The sequence below is a fragment of the Onychostoma macrolepis genome, chromosome 02 (assembly GCF_012432095.1).
Source record: "Onychostoma macrolepis isolate SWU-2019 chromosome 02, ASM1243209v1, whole genome shotgun sequence".
NCBI classification, from domain to species: domain Eukaryota; kingdom Metazoa; phylum Chordata; class Actinopteri; order Cypriniformes; family Cyprinidae; genus Onychostoma; species Onychostoma macrolepis.
The window spans coordinates 16,122,062-16,142,537 of NC_081156.1; the positions used below are offsets into that span (position 1 = coordinate 16,122,062).

A 20,476-nucleotide genomic window follows, 5' to 3' on the forward strand; every position below is an offset into this window, starting at 1 on the left:
ATACTTAGAAACAGGTTAAACCCAGGAGAATCCTCAGCAGCACAATGCAAATTACTGGAGCAGAAGTGTGAGTCTCTCTTTGTGTGAGGAGAAATTCAACTTTTAATTTCCCACAGTAGTTAATGCAAGTGACCACTGACACAAGAAAGGGATATGTTTCAAAATACTTATCTTTGTTAGCATGCACTGGCATAACATTCTGTAAATGCCTAGTTTATTTAAACAAGAGAAAATGCCATGATAGTTTTAAAAACATAAGAATGTTTAAAGCTGCTTTCCATACCCTTTTCTTAGCGTGTAGAGCTGCAGATTGAGTAGGACACACCTGGTGCACTGAATTGTCATGGCAACACAAGCAAAAGCGCAAACAAAGAATCTTGAAGAGTTCAGCCTGTCTATTCAGATGGATATACAAACACCTCTAGAACATAACCATAGCTGTTGCTGTTGAAATGCCCAAACACAAAAGCACTGCCATTAGATTTGCATCTCAGATTTGCATTTCACATTAAAATCTGCATCTAGATCCCACCTGTATTTATCAGTCATTTGATTAGAAGTCTTTAACTCTCCATTGCCTCAAGTCATAAACAAATAAACGCTATGAAAATGTGCAACTCTGCATGCTGAATTAGTGTTGTGAAGTCCAGAAGCACTCTACTGCACTTCTCATAGACTACTGAGACAGCAGTAGATCAGCGGAGCGGATCCGACTGAATTCAGTGAAGGGTGAGAAATTAGGCCAGAGCTTTTTGTGCCGACAGCTTTGTAAAGTTTGTCAGAATCTCCTTGTATGTAGGCCACTTCTTGACAGAAAGTGGGCCACAAGTGCTAGTGGCAGCAACCTGAGAGCGAGGGGAGAAATGTAGGTTAACTATTACACAACAGCCGATTGCCTCAGTCAAGGGGGGATAGATTGAGACTCCCTTGTGTGCTGAAAAAACAATCAGCATATGTTGACACAGTTTAAACACAGTGTAGAAAAAATGAATTTGTGACAGATGGTTATGAAATATATGAATGAGTATATAACAGGAAAATCATTGCAGATCGACTTTAATGATAAGGGTTTTTAGAAGACAAAATAAAAAATGTTTGTAAATCTTATTTATGATATACAACGCTGGTTGATGCTCAATAATATGCCATTTAATGTTTGTTTTTGTTTTTTTACAGTCAATGTACAGTTAACTGACTATTTTCGCTATAAATATAGAGATAAACACCACAAAAAAATTACAGTTAAGTTCATATTAATAAGTTGTGGTTATTTGTACAATTGCTAACTGAAGCACAGCAGCTGTGCTTGTATGAAACAAGAGAGCAAGTTCGTGGAGTGATATGAGAAACATGAAAGTTGCTCCAATTTTGTGACTGTTATAGAGTGTTGCCATGGACGATGATGAATATTAATGCTGGAATACACAACTTTTAAAAACGGAACAGATCTTAAAATACTGGGCATCATACACTTACCATCTTAGTAATAATAGTCACAAATGACAAACTGGCCATTATACACTAAACGACTGAAGATCACACACTACAAGACTTTAAAGTCGTTCTGATCACAACAAACACATGCAGATACGTGTGCCTTGTTAAAGCGTGTTCAAAAATCAGCTGAAAATATCAAACTGTTACGGAATGGGACTCAGACAGAGGATTAGAAGATACAGGTGCTGGTCATATAATTAGAATATCATCAAAAAGTTGATTTATTTCACTAATTCCATTCAAAAAGTGAAACTTGTATATTATATTCATTCATTACACACAGACTGATATATTTCAAATGTTTATTTCTTTTAATTTTGATGATTAGAGCTTACAGCTCATGAAAGTCAAAAATCAGTATCTCAAAATATTAGAATATTTACAATTGAGTTTGAATAAATGACCATCCCTACAGTATAAATTCTGGGTATCTCTTGTTCTTTGAAACCACAATAATGGGGAAGACTGCTGACTTGGCAATGATCCAGAAGACGAACATTGACACCCTCCACAAAGAGGGTAAGTAACAGAAGGTCATTACTGAAAGGTGTGGCTGTTTACAGAGTGCTGTATCAAAGCATATTAAATGCAAAGTTGACTGGAAGGAAGAATTTGGGTAGGAAAAGGTGCACAAGCAACAGGGATGACCGCAAGCTTGAGAATACAGTCAAGCAAAGCCGATTCAAACACTTGTGAGAGCTTCACAAGGAGAGAACTGAAGCTGGAGTCAGTGCATCAAGAGTCACCACGCTCAGGCGTCTTCAGGAAAAGGGCTACAAAGCCACTTCTGAACCAGAGACAACGCCAGAAGCATCTTAACTGGGCTGTGGAGAAAAAGAACTGGACTGTTGCTCAGTGGTCCAAAGTCCTCTTTTCAGATGAAAGTAAATTTTACATTTCATTTGGAAATCAAGGTCCCAGAGTCTGAAGGAAGAGTGGAGAGGCACAGAATCCATGTTGCTTGAAGTCCAGTGTGAAGTTTCCACAGTCAGTGATGATTTGGGCTGCCATGTCATCTGCTGGTGTTGGTCCACTGTGTTTTCTGAAGTCCACAGTCAACGCAGCCATCTACCAGGAAATTTTAGAGCACTTCATGCTTCCTTCTGTTGACAAGCTTTATGGAGATGCTGATTTCATTTTCCAGCAGGACTTGGCACCTGCCCACACTGCCAAAGGTACCAAAAGCTGGTTCAATGACCATAGTGTTACTGTGCTTGATTGGCCAGCAAACTCGCCTGACCTGAACCTTCCTTGTCAAGAGGAAGATGAGAGACACCAGACCCAACAATGCAGATGAGCTGAAGGCCACTATCAGAGCAACCTGGGCTCTCATAACACCTGAGCAGTGCCACAGACTGATCGACTCCATGCCACGCCGAATTGCTGCAGTAATTCAGGCAAAAGGAGCCCCAACTAAGTATTGAGTGCTGTACATGCTCATACTTTTCATTTTCATACTTTTCAGTTGGCCAAGATTTCTAAAAATCCTTTCTTTGTATTGGTCTTAAGTAATATTCAAATATTTTGAGATACTGATTTTTGACTTTCATGAGCTGTAAGCTCTAATCATCAAAATTAAAAGAAATAAACATTTGAAATATATCAGTCTGTAATGAATATAATATAATATACAAGTTTCACTTTTTGAATGGAATTAGTGAAATAAATCAACTTTTTGATGATATTCTAATTATATGACCAGCACCTGTATACAGGTAACTTTATTAGCAGCAACTGAGGTGGATGGTAATGGCAGGTGAGTATCAAGGGCAATGGAACAGTTCGTGGATTGATGAGGAGTATAACCTTGTTTCGCAGGAGATCGTGGAACGGAGACTGGAGATAGCACACACCTCTGACTATAGTGGAGGAGACACAAGGTAAGTAATTCTGACTAGCACTTGAAAGGCATGAGAGTGAGTCCACTTCATTGAAACGAGACCAGACACTGAGTGCCGTGAGGTGTGTGCTTACGAAGGAATCCTGATGAGAGTGAGGATTCCAAACAGGTGCGTGCAGTTAATACTCAGGTGACAGTGTGCGCTGTGATTGGGTGGTGGATGAGCCTGGCTGATCTGTGACACAAACATGTTTGATTTCCTCTGACTGGATCGAATCATAGCCTGAAGCTGAAAAAAATCAGGGTCTGTGACCATCATACACTACGAGATTTTCTATGAAATCTGTCAACTCAAATCTGCAAACTGGTACTGGCAACTAGTGTCAACTTATCCAAACTGTAAATCGGTGGAAAATCGGTGCAAAAATTGTGTAGTGTAGTCTTTAGGACCACTGGATGATGCGACTGTCCAATCAGAATCAAATATTCCAGAGTGCTATATTACACAAACATTTGAATATAAAAATTAAATAGCATTTACTCCGGATGAATATCTCATTGGATGAAGAAATCATCAAATTCTGTTTTTGTCCAGTGTATTATTCTCAGATGTACAGTTTGTGAGCTAATAACCTATTACCTCCTCTCCATTCTACCACTTTTACTCTTGCATACTACAGAGTTTATGGTCCATGCTTTGAATTGATTTGCTTATGCTGTGCAATGTCTGTGGTATGCACCAAAAAAAAAGTTGTGCAGAAACAACATTTTCCACTTGTGGTCACTCTCTCAATAGATTTTATGATAATTCTCAGAATAGTTAATAATAACCACAATATCTTTAATTCAAACCATTGAACCCTTCAGCAGATGGATGTTATGTTTGAGAGCTCATTCCCCAGTGTATTGTTGACATGTTTTAACCTGCTTTTTAAGCATCTGTGGTTCTTTTGTATGTCTGTCTTACCACCAGCTTAGAAGGAGGGGCTGACGGGTGATATGTGCCCTGTGGTTTCATTACCAAACAGATGGGAAATCATTGAGGTGATACAGTCAGTGTTATGTGTGTGCGAGAAGGAGAGAGAAAGAAAAAGTGAGAGGAAGGCACAAAGATGTTACCATCTGCTTCTGAAACCATGATGCCCAAGTAGTCTCCTGTGATGGATGTTTCACAGTGTCATTGCCATGGAGAGGCTCTTTGGTATCCAGAGAGTGTTTCTCTAGTGACTGGTTGAGTGGCTGGAGCAGCAGTCTTATGTTTTTCTCCTCTGCCTTTTGTCTGATCTCTGTCACTGCCTGTCTTTTCTTTGTCAGCATAAGCTGGAACAGACTTCATTAGAGAAAAAATTGAAAAGATCCATTAATGCATTTGTAGAAATCATCAGGCTAAATAAATGTCAGAGAGAAAAAAGTTTTTCTAAAGACTGTAAGTCCAATTTATGCAAATGTGTGTGTGTGTGTGTGTGTGTGTGTGTGTGTGTGTGTGTTTTAGTATTTTTATACAAGTGAATTTCTCATAAATGTCAAATCGGGGCATGTTGTCATATTTTAAATGTGATAAATTATTGTAGAATTAATTACACAATTTGTAAATTACAATATTTGTTAGTCAGTGGTTTGATGTGTTATATTGTGCATTTTTACTGTTTCATGATGTCTTCTGTACTGTTCAAATTCTGTTGAAAAAAGCTGTTATTGACATTTTCATTGTGACAACATGCCCCACTACTAGGCAATGTTTATTCAACAAACTGGATTTTTTCCCAGCACAATAACAGTGGAAATGTTCAATACTTGTAGTCAGGACATTAAGATTTATGTCTACACCGCACATTTTTTCTAAGTTGTAAATAAAACAAAAATTATTTAACTGTTTTAAAAGAATGTACTTTTTCAGTCTTCAGTCTGAGTGAAACCTGTTTGTAAATACTACACCAATTTTCAGTGCAGATAAAAACTGACTTCAATAATAATCCTATCACTAACCCCGGTCTCCTATATTTTATATGTCTGAGGAGATGGTATAGATTTCGGGAACCAATAAACAGTAGTAATGACATATGAACTGTCATACGCTTTTCACAAATGGTTGGTTCCCAAAATTAGCCCAATTGCTCACACACAGTGCTTTATCAGAAAGACGTTTTATCAGAACATGACACAGAACACTGACTTCCTCAATTTTAAAGGGTTCACTGAGAGAAAATAAAACCAGACTTTGACTGAATGATCTTATGGTCTAAGAACCCTTTCTAAAACATTTTGATATTGCTGAATAAGGAGCCCTTTGTGAGTGATAGGGGTGTATCAGGCAAACCAAACGAAGGACATCCAGTACATCCTCGTGTGGTGGGCAGCTGAATGATTTGGCTTCAGGTTGGTCAGGTTAGGTTTTAGTCATTGTCAAGTTTGTTTTGCCAGTTCCGTCGTGAATGACTCTTCTTTACCAGCACGCGCCGAGCGTCATGACTGCTGTTTTTGTCCTCATATTACTGTTTACGTCAGGCAGTGTGGGGGGAGTTTTCCACTGAAGAACACACACATCTCAACAACAGCTGATCTCACTGTACTGTACGTGCACCGAGAGCTAAGAAAGAGGACGTTAGTGCTATCTTGATAACTTTTCAAGCATCGTATGGTCGTCTCTTCCACCCATGATACACGGATACACAACCACTGGGTGAGTGTTTGTTTTTGTTCTAGGTGCTTGTAGATTTCTCGCAACACATTATTTTACGTAAAACGCTCCCAAAAGGCGAACTCAGTAGTACAGGTAATAAGCTAAGCGGTTCAATCACTATTGTTACCGTGGAACCTAGAGTTTGTTGCAATGTGGTCCTTTGCGTGCCTGAATAAATAAAGCATGACCGCGAGAAAGTCGGCTACGGAAGTTCAGCAGCTGCAGAATTAAAGTGCTGGTGCGTGAAAAAAAGTAGCATTTGCTATTTAAACAGGCGCTCTGCTTAGACTTTTAAGTTTTTATTAACTTGGTACACGAATCATCCTTAAATAAAACGGAGCTGTTTTATACTTTTATTAGAATGTAAATAAAATATGTTTTAATATGTGTGATGTTTTCATATTAAACGTTATATGAAAAATAATGATTGGCTGACAGAAAGTAGATGCACATGTCATGGAATCAGATACTCATGAATGATTTAAGAGAAAGATGCTTACCTAAGGTCAAGGCAATTTATAGTGGGTTTGACAAGTGTTTTTTTTTTTTTTTTTTTTTTTGCTTAATAATCATCTGTATATTCCCTCAATAATAAACAGTATTGAGTTAATCTTGTATTGAACGACGCTATAGCCAACAGCACCAGTAAAAAAATAAAAATTTTTTACAGAAACAGTCCACTTTACTTGTATTCACACTATTCTACAAATACATGATGCTTTAAGTCTGCACTTTGCTGCATAGAAAAGATGAGAAAAAGTCTAGTTGGTTTTGTCGGCTGTAGACCAAAGTGATAACCTATTTTTCCACCTGACATCTGTCTGCTTTCCCCTTTCACAGTCTGCAAACTCCACCTCCTCCTTCTGTTTACATTCTAACATTCGCATGTTCATTTGCATAGTTGTAGTCTGGCCAATTGTCATTGCCAAGTGTTTGGCTTTCAGTGAAAAGTTGTGTTTTTTTGTTAAATTGTTATTGTATGTTAGGCCTATGGTCTTGTAATCAGCTGCCCTCCTGTCTTACACATTCACTACACTACATAAACACTCCCACATCACATAAAGGATGCAATGAATAATTGAATGAACTTGAAGTCTGGTGTCTGCACACTTTTAAGAGATCACTATCACTTTATCACAGCTAGAGGAAGCCATAAATCACATGTGTCACCGCACCAGTCGATTCTGCATTTCTGTCAAAGCATGCTACTAACACTTTTACTATTATGTGCAACACAAATTGTCATTTATCTCTTGCAGCAATAACCTTTTACACAGTTGACTTTGTGGCATCTGGGATTACAGTGCAGGTGTTTACACAACACTGTCCAAAGAAAGCCAGACCTGTGTGAAAAGAGGTGAGAGAGAGAGTTAAGGTTGTCCAGGAGACAGGCAGTGTGCACAGGGGCACATGGTGTTCTTGGCATATGAGCCATTTGTGTGGGTTGGGCTTGACTGGATGCACTTGGAACAAGAACCAGGTGATCTGTGATGCAGATTGCTCCGTCCTGCGGTGTGAGGTAGTGTTGTTCTGTCATCTGAGGTACACCGAGTTCTCTGTGTGTATGTGCTAGCGTGTGATTTCTTTCCAGTGTACACCCACTCAAGCAGAAAAACTTAAGTAGAATGTGCGATTTTTGTTACGGTTTTCACTTTTGTTTCTTTTTGCACTCAGCGTGTACTTGTAAGTGCTTTCATAAGCTTTGAAATGGAGCTTGGCATTTGCTATCGTACTTTTGGGGGATTCTGCAATAAAAACAAGTATCGAGTTACAAATTTGGTCATGCAGTTTAGCCCGTTTGGGATGTTAAGCTGAGCTGAATGTCTTAACATTTTGTTCTTGAAGAACTCCAAACATCTGAGGAATGTTAATGACTCCGGAGGGAGATAGAAGGAACCATTGATTCCCTCCAGACTAATCATTGCTTGTATAATGCACACTTTTGTGTTTGCATGCATGCATAATATGATTAATAACAATGATCATTTCCCTGAGAAATCTGCATGAGCTTGTGATGTTGTAGTAGTTCAAGTCAAGTTTTGTCTTACTGGGAAACCTGCTAAACAGGCTTTTGCCCAGAGTGAAGATGTGAATCTTTGGTACCAGCCTGAACAAGAGAGAGGTGTCCAGTTGCTGCTGGTTAGGATTTGTATGCTAATGGTTACTGAACCTCCACAAATACTATTTTCAGACTTGGTGCACTGCCAAAAATGTGATCTCATTTTATGACCCAGTAATTCATTCAAAAATGCATTCAAAAATACATTAAAACAATATTCATATATAAAGTACTTGCATCTTGTATGTGGCGGAGATTGTTTTTAACTTCTGAATTTAATTTAGTTTTGATGGGGACAAAAAATGTCAGGATAAAACTGTCCTTATATCTTAATGAAAAAAATACTTTATTACAAGAGTTTTATTTTTATCTTTAAGTAGTTTGGTGTAATATTTTATTATTGAAAAAATAAAATACAAACAAAACAGGTTCACTGCGTATTAAAATTATGAAAACCATCTGTCTGCCAAATCATGTCATGTAGAGCAATCAAATTATATATTAATTATATTAATTAATTAATCAATCATTTTGATATTTGTAAAAAAATAATAATAATAATATATATATATATATATATATATATATATATATATATATATTAATATTAATAACTATTACAGTATGTATTCAAAAGGCTTTGAAAACTTTTATTAAAAATAATAAATGCCCTTTTAAAAACATATATATATATATAGAGAGAGAGAAAATAATAAAGATTTGTTAATTGAATTTGTTCAAAGATTTGTACACTCAAAATGTATTTAAAGTGTAACATATGTTACACCTTTTTGTTATTAAATATATTGCTATTTTTTAGAATCATTAAATATAATTGTTTTAAGAAACGAACATGAATACACAGAATTCATTTCTGAGAACTTGGCACATAAACTAGATTAAAAAAAATCTTTTTCATAATCACAAACATTTTCCATTGACACATTTGCTGTAAAATCTACTTTTCAATTGACTGATATTTATCTAATCTTATGCTTTAATTTTTCCTGTATAATTTGACAGATCACCATGGCTACATCACAGCGTGGGGGTTTAAAGAGGAAATATGGTTTCACAGACGAGGATGCCATTTACTCCTCCTCATCCCCCTCATCACACTCTGAATGGGACTCTGATGAAGACAGCCCCCAAAGTGATAGCATGGACTTTGTGCCTGTTGGCTCTTTCTCTTCAAGCCATCACATGCCAAGTAAGTCATGCACAGTAACTGTGCATTTTTCAAATCATGCAAAGCAACACTTGTCACCTCCAGTGTTTTTAAATACACATAAGGAGTGGTCTTGTTATCACTAACCTCAGTGTTATTGTGCAGAGCACTAGATAAGAAGTGAAACAGACAGTTGTAACATTGTTTATCAGGAGATGTTGTGCACAGTCACCCTGAGTCATTTTAAACCCACAAACCTCAATGTAAGCACAACAGTTATTAAGCTATAATCGGTTACACCGTCCTGATCGGGATAGAGCATATCTATTGTGTAACTGTTTACCTTTGCAGGTAGTACTGTGAGATTATATTATCTGTTTATGTGCCTGGACATGCCTGTGTGTTTTTCATTTTTGATTCATATGATTCACAGCATGTGAAGTGCTGCAAATAAAGCTGATTTACTAAGGGCTACTACTGTGCAAACACATCTGACGTCTGACCTCAGTCCATTATCCTCATTTATAGAGAGAGAAACTGCTATTGCAAAAAAAGCAAACACGTAAATTGATTTAGTGATGCCACTAATGTTTCTAAACCTTGCATTCTTGAAGAAAGTTTTTTTTTCCCTTTTAGTACTGCATATGAAAAATGGCAAGACCACTGTTGTAATTAATGTCTCATTAGGCCTCTCTAGTGTTGAGTTCAGGTTGCTTCTTAAAAGATCTTAACAGATCTGACTCAGCTGCCCTCTAGTGGAAACTAAACATTGACAATCACCATAAAATAAAGACATTTATATTTATGCATTAAGCATATGTTTTTATCCAGAGCAACCTACAAAGAGGAACAAATGCAATTTGTCACAAAGCCAACAATATTCATAACAAACAGTGTCAGGTTTATTAGAAAACTAGATTAGAAAATGCTGCTAAAAAAAAGTATACATTTTTTTTTTTTTTTTGTAAGTGAATTGGTTTAAGGGTGTGGTGTGCTCAAGTCTTCAGTTGCTTCTTGAAAGTTGCAAAGGTCTCTTCAGTTCAGGTGGAGGTTGTCAGCTTATTCCACACCAGACAGGAACAGAGAGGGTGAAGGTTTTGGAGAGTGACTTTCCTGTGTTCTGCAAGACTTAAGCAGTGACTTGCATTCCAATTATGTCTGTAATATTTTTTTCCTTCTCTGAAATTACAATATCACAATAAAAAAGAATTAAAAAAAGATGTCATTTAAAAATCCATATGCACAGCTGTCCTAGAATGGAAAAATAACTGACCAGTGCATTCACAGAGAGGGTTTTTTTCTCTCTCTGATAACGACTGCCAAGGAACCATAGTGGATTTGAAAAGGGAACTCCGGATAAAGGTTAAAGGGTTAGTTCACAAAAAAATAAAAAATAAATAAATTCTGTCATTAATTACTCACCCTCATACCGTTCCAAACCTGTAAGACCTTTGTTCATCTTCAGAACACAAATTAAGATATTTTTGTGAAATCTGAGAGCTCTCTGACCCTCCATAAAGAGCAATGCAACTGAAATATTCCCAGGCCCAGAAACATTGTAAGAACATCGTTAAAATAGTCCATGTGACATCAGTGGTTCAATTGTAATTTTACAAAGCTTATTGAGAGTACCACGACGAATGTGGATGCATTCCTCTGCTCATAAACAAGGCGTAGCACATTCGTCATGGTATTCTCAATAAGCTTTGTAAAATTACAATTGAACCACTGATGTCACATGGACTAATTTAACAGTGTCCTTGCTACGAAGGTCTTACAGATATAGAATGACATGAGGGTGAGTAATTAATGACAGAATTTTCATTTTTGGGTAAACTAACCCTTTAAATACAGGTAAACCAGCCAGGGCTTCTAGACACATACAAGATAAAAACTTCCTGCTCAGAGCTGCCACATCCAATAAATTACATGATGAATGAACTGAATCCAGTGAATGTTTATATAATCTATAATTATATAGTGTAATAAAGGAATATAACCTAGCTGAAATGTACTTTAGTTCAAAACTGGATTTTACCTATTTGTATGTTATTTAGTTTATTATATTTAGTGACTGAATAGGTCCCATAGAGAACATGGACAAATTGAATGCCAATTAAAGAGACGGTCTCAATTAACGAAGCTTATTGACAGTTTAAAGCATTTTATCATTCAGCTTCAGAGTGTAAATACTTTCTAACTAATTTAAATCAGTATTTACATAGTCGTATAGAAGTAAATTTATCCTTGTCACGCACATGTCCCACATTGTCATGCAAAATCACATCTGCACATATGAACTAGAGGGTCATTCTATGCAGTGGCAGTCCTGAAAGCCAGTGTCAAAACCTTACATTTTGAAGAAGTCAGTGGAGTGAGATGATAATTAATCCATTTGATCTCTTTGCTCTTAGTTTCATCCATCCTTAAGAAGACGAAAGATACTCAATCCAAAGGCAGTGTTCGGTTTGGCCTGGTTACAGTGTTCCTTTTCCAGCGCTGTCAAGGTTTCAGCAGTGTGCCCAGTCATGGTGGCTGCACACTGGGCATGGTTAGACGGCACGCTGCCCGCCAGCAGTTCACCCTGGCGGAGCACGCGGAAGAGCAGCAGCGCTTGCGAATGGAGAGGCTACGTGAGCAACACCAAGAGGAGAGGCTGGAGGCGTTGAGACAGAAGGTGAGTTGATAATTTTCCAATATTCAAAAACAGTTTTCTTTATGGCTTGTTTTCTTACAGTATATTCTTTTTTATAGCTGATCATCAGTGGGACTCTCACAGCGTCAGAAGCAGCCAGGTTGACAGTGAACGACGTCCCAGATGAGGATACCGATCTGAGTAGCGCAAAGCTGAAAGATATGGGATCCCCCCGTCCCTGCTCTTCCAAGCGGAGACGTGCATTATTGAGAGCAGCAGGAGTGGTGCGCATCGACCGGGAGGAGAAGAGGCAGCTGCAGGAGCTGCGGCGGTGGAGGGAAGTCTGTGGATGCCACTGCCAGGGCTTCTGTGAGCCAGAGACCTGTGCCTGCAGCCAGGCTGGCATCAAGTGCCAAGTAATTAGCAATAAATTAACTTCTGTTTTTTCTATGTATATATATTTCTATTCGTGATGGTGCAGTTGTCATATTGATCTTTGACATATTATTGCTCAAAAGATTCTGCACTGCATAGCAGACTTTCAGTGAAATTTTAAGCTCACAAAGGTTGCATGTTTCAATCAAAAATAAAGTAAAAAGTCATATTATTACAGTTTAAAATAACTGTTTTCCTTTTTAGTATACGTCACATGATTCTTCAGAAATCACTGTAATATGCTGATAAGGTGCACTAAAAAATGATGAAAACAGTTGTGCTGCTTAACATTTTCATGGAAACCATGATAAAAAGTTTTTTTCCGGATTCTTTGATGAATCCTTTACTGAAAAAACAGCATTTATTTGAAATATAAACCTTTTATAATATTATAAATGTCTCTACTACCTCTTTTGATCAGTTTGATGCATCCTAGCTGAATAAAAGTATTAATTTCTTTTAACAATTCTTACCTACCCTGAAATTTTGAATGGTAGTGTATTTGAGAAATATTTGAGTCGCTTGTGAGATTACTGGAGTCATATTCTCCAGAGAAAAATAACTTCAACTGAAATCTCAATTACTTCTAATCTCATTGAGATATTGAATAGATCTAATTTTTTTCTTTCCTGTGGGCAGCAACAGTTGTATTATAAGAACTGAAGTATCTGTGCAGCTGTACTGATTGTTTTTTTTTTCATCAACAGATGGATCGCTCCAACTTTCCCTGTGGATGTTCAAAGGAATGCTGTGGGAATCCTGCAGGCCGAATTGAATTCAACTCCAGTCGTGTACGGAGCCACTACATACACACACATATGAAGCTGGAGCTGGAAAAGAGGCTGCACGATGACAACCGACTAATCTCCACTGAACAACAATCAGCAGCGAGGAACAGAGCCATTACATTTCCTGTAGAAAACTCATTCCTCCTGAGCTCAGAGCTCTGCAGGCGGGAAGACAACAGCTGGAGCAGTGACATGACTGACACTTCCTGCTCTTCTTCTGTGAGTCTGGACTCTGAGACGGATGGAAGGCCTTCCTCAGAGCGACCCGGACTGGACATGGACGGCAGAGGACTCACTCACATACTCAGCTTTTCTGATTCTGATGGAGAAGGTCCATACATTAAAGATTATAATCTGTCCACAGAAGCTTCTGGTGGCACATCCACAAAGGAAAGCAACACCGGTAAATCTAAATTGGAGTATCTTGATGAAAATGCTAATCAGGCCAGCATGAAATGTGTCGACGACCCATTTGATATCCCTAATACTCCTTCTGCATCTCCGGATCACACCATGAACTGTTACATGGACCTCAGTCTGTCCTCAGACTCTGACCTGGTCTTTTTTGACACTTTCCATGAGTACGGTCCAAGCCGCAATCATTTTAAAGTGTATAGTAATCTGGACTATATGTCACAGCTCCAGTTCCCCCGCTGTCCCAGTCCTGCTCTAATTGAGGACTCAGGAGTCAGTCTTCTGGAGTCTCTTGTAGGAATTTCTTAATGGTGATCAAAGCGGCTCAGTATTTTTTACTGATGTTTTAAAGACAAATGAGTGTTGTTCATTTGCAGTTGTACAGTATGAATACATCTCATTTACTATGAGGAAAAATGGTGAATAATTTTGGAATTTAAGGATATTCCTTAGAATTATATTTAAGGATATTAATATAGTCTGTAACTATTCACGATCACAGTGTAAATACAGTTAAAAACCACTCAGTGTGAAGTATCATGATGAGTAAGATGTCAATTTCAACTTCGTTGCCAAAAGTCTTGGAGAGTTTGTAGGCAAGATTTTATATTTACACTTCATAAACTAAAGGCTTCATTACCTTTTAATAAGGTATCAAACTAATCCTATTGCAGTAAATAAAGTTTTACTGTTAAATGTTTATTTATAAAAGCCCATTCATATTCATGTCTCAGTTCTGTTTTGCTTTAAATGATCATGTATGTGGATCAAAGTTTTATTTTTGTGTAGCACAGTAAATGTATTTGTTACAGTGTTTCAAACGAATAAGCTGTTATAAATGTCAATATGCCATTTTCATATTTCATGTTCGTCTTTTCAAGGGCCAGCATGCCTTTTCATTTAAAAGGAAATGTTTTTATTATTATTATTATTTAAGGAATGACTTGTAATATATAAAAATTCAGGCTACATTCGATTCAGTGGTATGCCTGCTTTGTATTTACTAAAGTGAATTTTTTTGGACATTTCAAAATGTGTCCAGGTTTTTTCTTCTTCTGTGGAATAACTCATCTCAATAAAATTTCATTTCACAAAACCAGTGATACTCATTTGCATGGAAGAAAGGGAGACTTGAAGAATTCCAGTATTGCTAACCTATTGGTTTTTTATGTAGATATTGTGCATTCTTCCAAAAATTGACAAATTTGAGGTTTGATTAATACTTTTAAAAGTAATGCCGTTTAGGCTTTCTACTGTTGTTCTCAACCTAGCAGCGCCACAAGAGGGCCTCAGTAAACATCAGAAGTAGCCTCAAGATGTCTAAAAATAATAGAAAAATTGAAAGACAAAACTATTAATAAAATATAAGGTTTATATATATATATATGTATATATATATATATATATATATATATATATACACACACAAAGGTGAATTAATTCTTGAACAGAGAGGTTGAAGTTAAAATTGAATTGGAGGCAACTGTGTGTGAGTATAAATAGCATAATTAGCTTTTGTTGTTAAGTTTTTGTTGCTTTGTCAAAACAAGTCATTAATAATAACCTAATAATAATAATGAATTATTTGGGATGTGTGAATAATAAAATATAAATATAACGTATTTAATTATATTATATATTTTGTGTAATTATTATGCAATTTAGCCACACACAACTTATTTTTGCTAAATTCAGAATGTTTTAGCTGACAAAACTTGCCGAGATAGAAAAAGATCCTTTGATCGTTGGCATCGTGTTCGATTGCTCTCCCCTGCCTGGATGGACAACATGGCCACGATGTGTTGAGTAATCTCTGTCTGGGTCGTTAATTTCGGAACGCTAAACAAAACATTGAAAAACATCCAAACCCTTAAGAGCAATGGGTTTAACACAGAGCAATGGTGGACCTGAGGGGGGAACAGAAGGATATCACGTCCATGGAGTAAATAACTTTAATTTTGGTTACTTTATTTTTGACATCGAGCAGCTTTGCATGCTACGTTAGCTATGTTTTCATGAAGTTCTCATATCCGCATTGCTTTAGGCTTTGACAGATATGCACTGAGAGAAAACTGAGTGTGTGTGTTCGTTCATATTTTCTAAATGGTATTAACATCCGTGGAAGCCTTTTCAGTATTTAAAAATTATGCTTGGAAAGTGGCAACTGTCAGGAAATTGTTTTCGCAGGTTCTGTTGTGCTGCAAAACTGACAGCTCCGAAAACACCTTCTTATTTGTCATTTCTTACATTATGGTCATACATACGCTTCAATGTGTAAAAGTGTTTGCATAGTTTTGTAACAATGTCGTGGTCGGTAATCCAACAGCTCCTGGATTTAGGAGTAAGTAATATAAGCGTCACTGAATAAACTCATATTCTCTCAGATATTCATTACGTGAGATTATGTACCATTGTTACCACGATGTTATTAAACTTCCCTGAAGACACAGCGGTGTGTACAACATAAATGAATAGTAATTTACATGCATTTGAAACAAGGCCCCATCTGAAATTCCAGATCTGAATGGAATTTGTGCTCTGCGGTGATTTAACTTCTATTCCTTTACAGATTCAAGAGGACTCACCGGCAGAGAAAGCTGGTTTGGAGCCCTTTTTTGATTTCATCATATCCATTGGCAATAACCGTCTTGTAAGTTTGTATTTGCAAAACCTTATTGGTTATTCTTGTAATCTTGAACATTTAATCCAAAGATTTAAATCAGTGTCACACAAGTAATAACCAGCAAATGATCCCATTGAGTTTAGTAATCTAATATAATCTACACTGTGTATGATTTAACACAGCAATCTGGTAGTGTTTGTATAGTAGCTAGAAAATTCTACAAATATTTAAAACAAGCTGTTTTAAGTGGTCTGTGACATTCATATAATCACTGAAATACTCAAGAATGTTTTTGAATATTGGAGACTGGCGATATTCTGAGTTTGCATTAATCATGTAAACGCATTAAAACCATTGTTATAACCTGAAGCCATTATTCCACTTTCTACAAATCTGTGTAAGACAGCATATCAGATTTTTGGGTGGTTATGTAAACATTTTATTCAGAATATACACTTCATTTCCTGTATTTTCCAAAGAGAAGATGAAAGTGCATGTCTTAGTTGGAATAAAGAGACTTGGTTGTTGATGTGCATGTAAATGCAGTCGCATTTACTTTGATTCTAATGGGTCACATGCTATCTGAAACAGAACCAGGAGAATGATATGCTCAAGGACCTCCTCAAGGCTAATGTGGAGAAACCGGTGAAGATGGAAGTGTATAGTACAAAGACCATGAGGATCCGAGAATTGGAAGTAGTTCCCAGCAACATGTGGGGTGGTCAAGGACTTCTGGGAGCCAGTGTCCGCTTCTGCAGCTTTCAAGGAGCCAATGAAAATGTTTGGCATGTTCTCGTAAGTGATCCTTGCATTTTTTAAGTACTTTGGCTTCTTGGACAGTTCTCTTTATTCTCTTTGTTTAATTATTTTGCGTGCTTTGGTTTTAGGACGTGGAGCCAAATTCACCAGCAGCATTGGCCGGACTCCAGGAACATTCGGATTTTATTGTTGGAGCTGACCAGGTTCTCCAAGATGTAAGATGTGAATTATTTAATGAATGCTTGCTTGTTATTCAGGAGAAAACAAATCTGTCCATGCAAGTTACGCACAATCAAGCAATGTTTTGATTTCTCAACAGTCAGAGGATTTCTTTTCCCTAATTGAAGCCCATGAGGGGAAACCACTGAAGCTGCTGGTCTACAATACAGAGACCGATAAATGCAGGGAGGTGGTTGTCACACCAAATGGTGCCTGGGGGGGAGAAGGCAGGTAATAAGCCTGTAACTGAAGATGTAATAGTGTAATGAAGACCTGAATCAGCCATTATTATGAGGAAACGACTCGCACAACTGTCTTCTCCAGAGCTTGTGTGCATTTCATGATAATGATTTTGCCTTTGTAGCCTTGGCTGTGGCATTGGATATGGCTACCTGCACCGAATCCCAGCACAACCTGACAGCCCACAATCTGAAAGAGTCAGTCCAAAAGCTTCTCCTGTGGCAGGAACGCCAGAGCAAGAACTTCCTACAAATGGATTTACAGAGGTAATTTTTCACAAGACTGTAGTTTGAAGTCATATTATTTAAAGGGATAGTTCACCCAGAATTCTGTCATTTACTTACCTGTATGTCTTTCTTTCAAATGTGCAACACAAAATGATATACTTTAAAAAAAAAAAAAAGTCTCATTTTTTTTTTTTTGGTCCGTAAATGGGGTCAAAAAATAAATAAAAATTGGACCCAAATGACATATCGTTTTATTTCACAGAGGAAAATAGGGCTGTGCAATCTGGGGAAAAAACATAATTTAACATAATAAAAACATAATTAGAAAAAAACAGGTTTGCTGTGCATGTTTGTAGGACAGCACAATTTGTCCCAAATGTTATGATTATACATCAATATAGCTAAATAATAATAAAATAGCTAATAAGTAAAATAATAAGTAAAAACTGAAAAAATACTAAACAAAATAAGAAATATTACTTTTGCAATATTTTTATTTCATATTACAACTGTAATATTACAATGCTAACATTAATGTCTTTTGCATTAACTTTTTTTTTTTTTTTTTTTTTTGTGATTTTGGTTTTATTTTGATTAATTGTGCAGCCCTAGAAGAAAGAAATGCAAAACGATGTGAGGGTGTGTAAATAATGACAGAATGTTCAACCGTGGTTTGAATTTTTGGTAGATGCATACAACAACATATCTGAAATGTATATCTTCAGGTGTCCTTAATGGCGTCTAGTCAGTCAATGAGTGGCTTGGATCCTGATACCCCGCTGCCACCTCCCATTCAGAGAGTCATGGATCCTGGTAAGGCATCAAAATACGTGCTTCATCTAGAACACAAATCATGAAAAGACATTGTAATATATCAAAGCAATGGTTCCCCCAGGTTTCTCGGATCAGTCAGAAGTGGCCATCATGAATTCGGAGGTATCAGACATGGCAGACCGACTGGACCTATCCACTTCTTCCATTGACATGACAAATACATCCCTAGCTGTCCGAGAGGACATTGACGTATCAGGTGTCGGTGAGGCCACCTTGCTAAATTTAGATGAACAGAATTCAATGTGTGAGTCCAAGTCTAGGTGGTAAAATGTGCAAAATGTGTCTTTTTGCAGAGGAGCTTCAAGACAGTGAGATTCCCAGTCATAACCCTGAGGAGCAAAATACAGAAGAGTATCCTGCTGTGGATTTCAGTTCTATTGCACCACCTTCAGATGTTCCTCCTCCCCTTTCTCTCCAACACCCTCTTCTCCCAAATCTGCCTCTCGATCATAGCATGCCCACAGACATGGCAACTTTGATGAATTCTTCTCTCGACTCTTCTGTGCCTCCTATAGACATCTCTTCTCTGCTCATTGACCCCGCCGCCCTTCATCTTGAGTCATCTGTCCCACCTGCAGAATATCCTGTGCAGTCGTCCGAGTCCGCACCTTTCCCCTCAGAAACTGATGGTGTCAATCAGGGCTTTTCTGATGTGCCACAGTCTCTGAAGAGCAGCTTGTCTGAGGGCAGGGCAGAGGCTGTATCCCCTGACCTGATGTCTTTTGATTCCCATAATGCACACGTCAAAGATGCTCCTCAGTAGTGTCACTACCAAGTACTACCTTGTGTCTTGTTTACGCAGTTTCTCAACAATCATCAGGTGGTGTTTTTTAATGGCTTTGTTACTGTTAGGATCAGGTGTTGGCGAATTGGTATTGAGTGTGTTTTTTTTTAAACGGTCGTGTGCAATTTACGTTTTATTTTGCGTCTAGTAGTTATGATGATTGTAGGTTGTTGGAATGTGTGTAGGGTGTTGTTTTAAATTGTGTAGATCTTGATTTAGAAGATAATGTTTTATGTTACTAAATTGAAACCTTTTTATATAGCTTGATTAATTAAAACTGCTTAGATTCCTCTACCAGTTTTAAATCCCACAAAAAGTTGAAAGCATCACCTGAAACCTTTATTTAATTGACTGTTTGTTTTAAATATTTGTAGTATTTATTTAGCTGCGACACAAACACTCATGCATTACTGTGTTAAACTGAACACAGTGTAGATTATATAGAGCTAATGAAAAAAATATACACAAAAGAATCTTTAGAACACTGACAAAATAAATCATTTTGTCTAGAAAAAGCATTACATTTTTGGCTTACTTTGTTAATTATTTTGGAACCTGATTGGGTTTTATTTTGTGTTGTGGGAATGTTTAAGCAAAGTACAGATATTTAATATTGGGCAAGGGTTTTGTATTTGTTTAGTTTAGCACACTAAAATCTTCCTGGCTAATTAGATTTTTGAAATTATTTTGATGTGATTTTAGAATTTTTCAACCAAAATATTTAATTGAAATCTTTGCTACTTAGTCTTCATTTATAGTGATTTATGTGTACTTCAGGATGAAAAGTGTAATATTTATGTTTCAAGTTTAGTTGAAAACAGTTAACACTAGAGAAATGTTGCTACAGTAAAATGTGCTTTTCATGTCATTTATTAATCTATGCAAATACAGGTATTGTAAAAATGCCAATGGAATTTTTGTGGTATTAATATTGATCTCTGATATTATCACTGCCACATTTAAGAATAGTGTCATGCACAGGACTTTATTTTTCCTGTTTTGATGATGGGAAGAGCTAAATAATACAATACCTCTTTGAACTGAAGTTCTTTGTCATAATTTCTAAAAGAGTTTCAGCTATGAACAATGACTTTATATGTACAAGCAAAGTAATTCCTGACATCTCTTTGCATTGACATGATCATGGTACGTAACAAGGGTGAGGAGACAATGTTGTTTTAAATTTGAATATTTAGAAAAAATGTACAGAATACCTGTACTTCCAAGTGTGAACACAAATGTATATTTTTGTATAGTAATGCTACTGATGCACG

At 37.0% G+C, this 20,476-nt stretch overlaps 3 protein-coding genes across 3 annotated transcripts; 2 read left to right on the plus strand and 1 right to left on the minus strand.

The window, feature by feature from the left end:
* Nucleotides 1–737: 737 nt before the first annotated feature.
* On the minus strand, nucleotides 738–5,871 carry LOC131528200 (uncharacterized). The gene is made up of 5 exons (XM_058757206.1): nucleotides 5,785–5,871; nucleotides 4,457–4,667; nucleotides 3,472–3,572; nucleotides 3,203–3,356; nucleotides 738–845 (listed from the first exon to the last, which is right to left on the minus strand). The coding sequence occupies exons 1-5, from the start codon at nucleotides 5,823–5,825 to the stop codon at nucleotides 738–740; spliced, it is 615 nt and encodes a 204-aa protein (XP_058613189.1). The 5' UTR covers nucleotides 5,826–5,871.
* csrnp1a (cysteine-serine-rich nuclear protein 1a) lies at nucleotides 5,840–14,374 on the plus strand. The gene is made up of 5 exons (XM_058762048.1): nucleotides 5,840–6,017; nucleotides 9,100–9,286; nucleotides 11,659–11,921; nucleotides 11,999–12,295; nucleotides 13,022–14,374. Exons 1-5 carry the CDS (start codon nucleotides 5,973–5,975, stop codon nucleotides 13,823–13,825), a joined length of 1,596 nt encoding a protein of 531 aa, XP_058618031.1. The 5' UTR covers nucleotides 5,840–5,972; the 3' UTR covers nucleotides 13,826–14,374.
* A 909-nt stretch (nucleotides 14,375–15,283) lies between these two features.
* gorasp1a (golgi reassembly stacking protein 1a) lies at nucleotides 15,284–20,247 on the plus strand. Its single transcript, XM_058765102.1, has 9 exons — nucleotides 15,284–15,458; nucleotides 16,086–16,166; nucleotides 16,731–16,934; nucleotides 17,027–17,113; nucleotides 17,218–17,348; nucleotides 17,482–17,623; nucleotides 18,310–18,397; nucleotides 18,480–18,620; nucleotides 18,712–20,247. Exons 1-9 carry the CDS (start codon nucleotides 15,396–15,398, stop codon nucleotides 19,179–19,181), a joined length of 1,407 nt encoding a protein of 468 aa, XP_058621085.1. The 5' UTR covers nucleotides 15,284–15,395; the 3' UTR covers nucleotides 19,182–20,247.
* Nucleotides 20,248–20,476: the final 229 nt, after the last annotated feature.

Bases quoted from the DNA above. Each gene is read 5' to 3' on its own strand.
- gorasp1a (XM_058765102.1), top strand. From the start codon at position 15,396: ATGGGTTTAACACAGAGCAATGGTGGACCTGAGGGGGGAACAGAAGGA. The intron at 17,349-17,481 runs GTAATAAGCCTG...TTGCCTTTGTAG, and splicing joins GCCTGGGGGGGAGAAGGCAG to CCTTGGCTGTGGCATTGGAT. The intron at 17,624-18,309 runs GTAATTTTTCAC...GTATATCTTCAG, and splicing joins CTACAAATGGATTTACAGAG to GTGTCCTTAATGGCGTCTAG.
- LOC131528200 (XM_058757206.1), bottom strand. From the start codon at position 5,825: ATGAGGACAAAAACAGCAGTCATGACGCTCGGCGCGTGCTG. The intron at 3,357-3,471 runs GTAAGCACACAC...CCTCCACTATAG, and splicing joins ACTCTCATCAGGATTCCTTC to TCAGAGGTGTGTGCTATCTC. The intron at 846-3,202 runs GTGCTGGTCATA...CCTCGCTCTCAG, and splicing joins ATAAAGTTACCTGTATACAG to GTTGCTGCCACTAGCACTTG.
- csrnp1a (XM_058762048.1), top strand. From the start codon at position 5,973: ATGGTCGTCTCTTCCACCCATGATACACGGATACACAACCACTGG. The intron at 11,922-11,998 runs GTGAGTTGATAA...TCTTTTTTATAG, and splicing joins TGGAGGCGTTGAGACAGAAG to CTGATCATCAGTGGGACTCT. The intron at 12,296-13,021 runs GTAATTAGCAAT...TTTCATCAACAG, and splicing joins AGGCTGGCATCAAGTGCCAA to ATGGATCGCTCCAACTTTCC.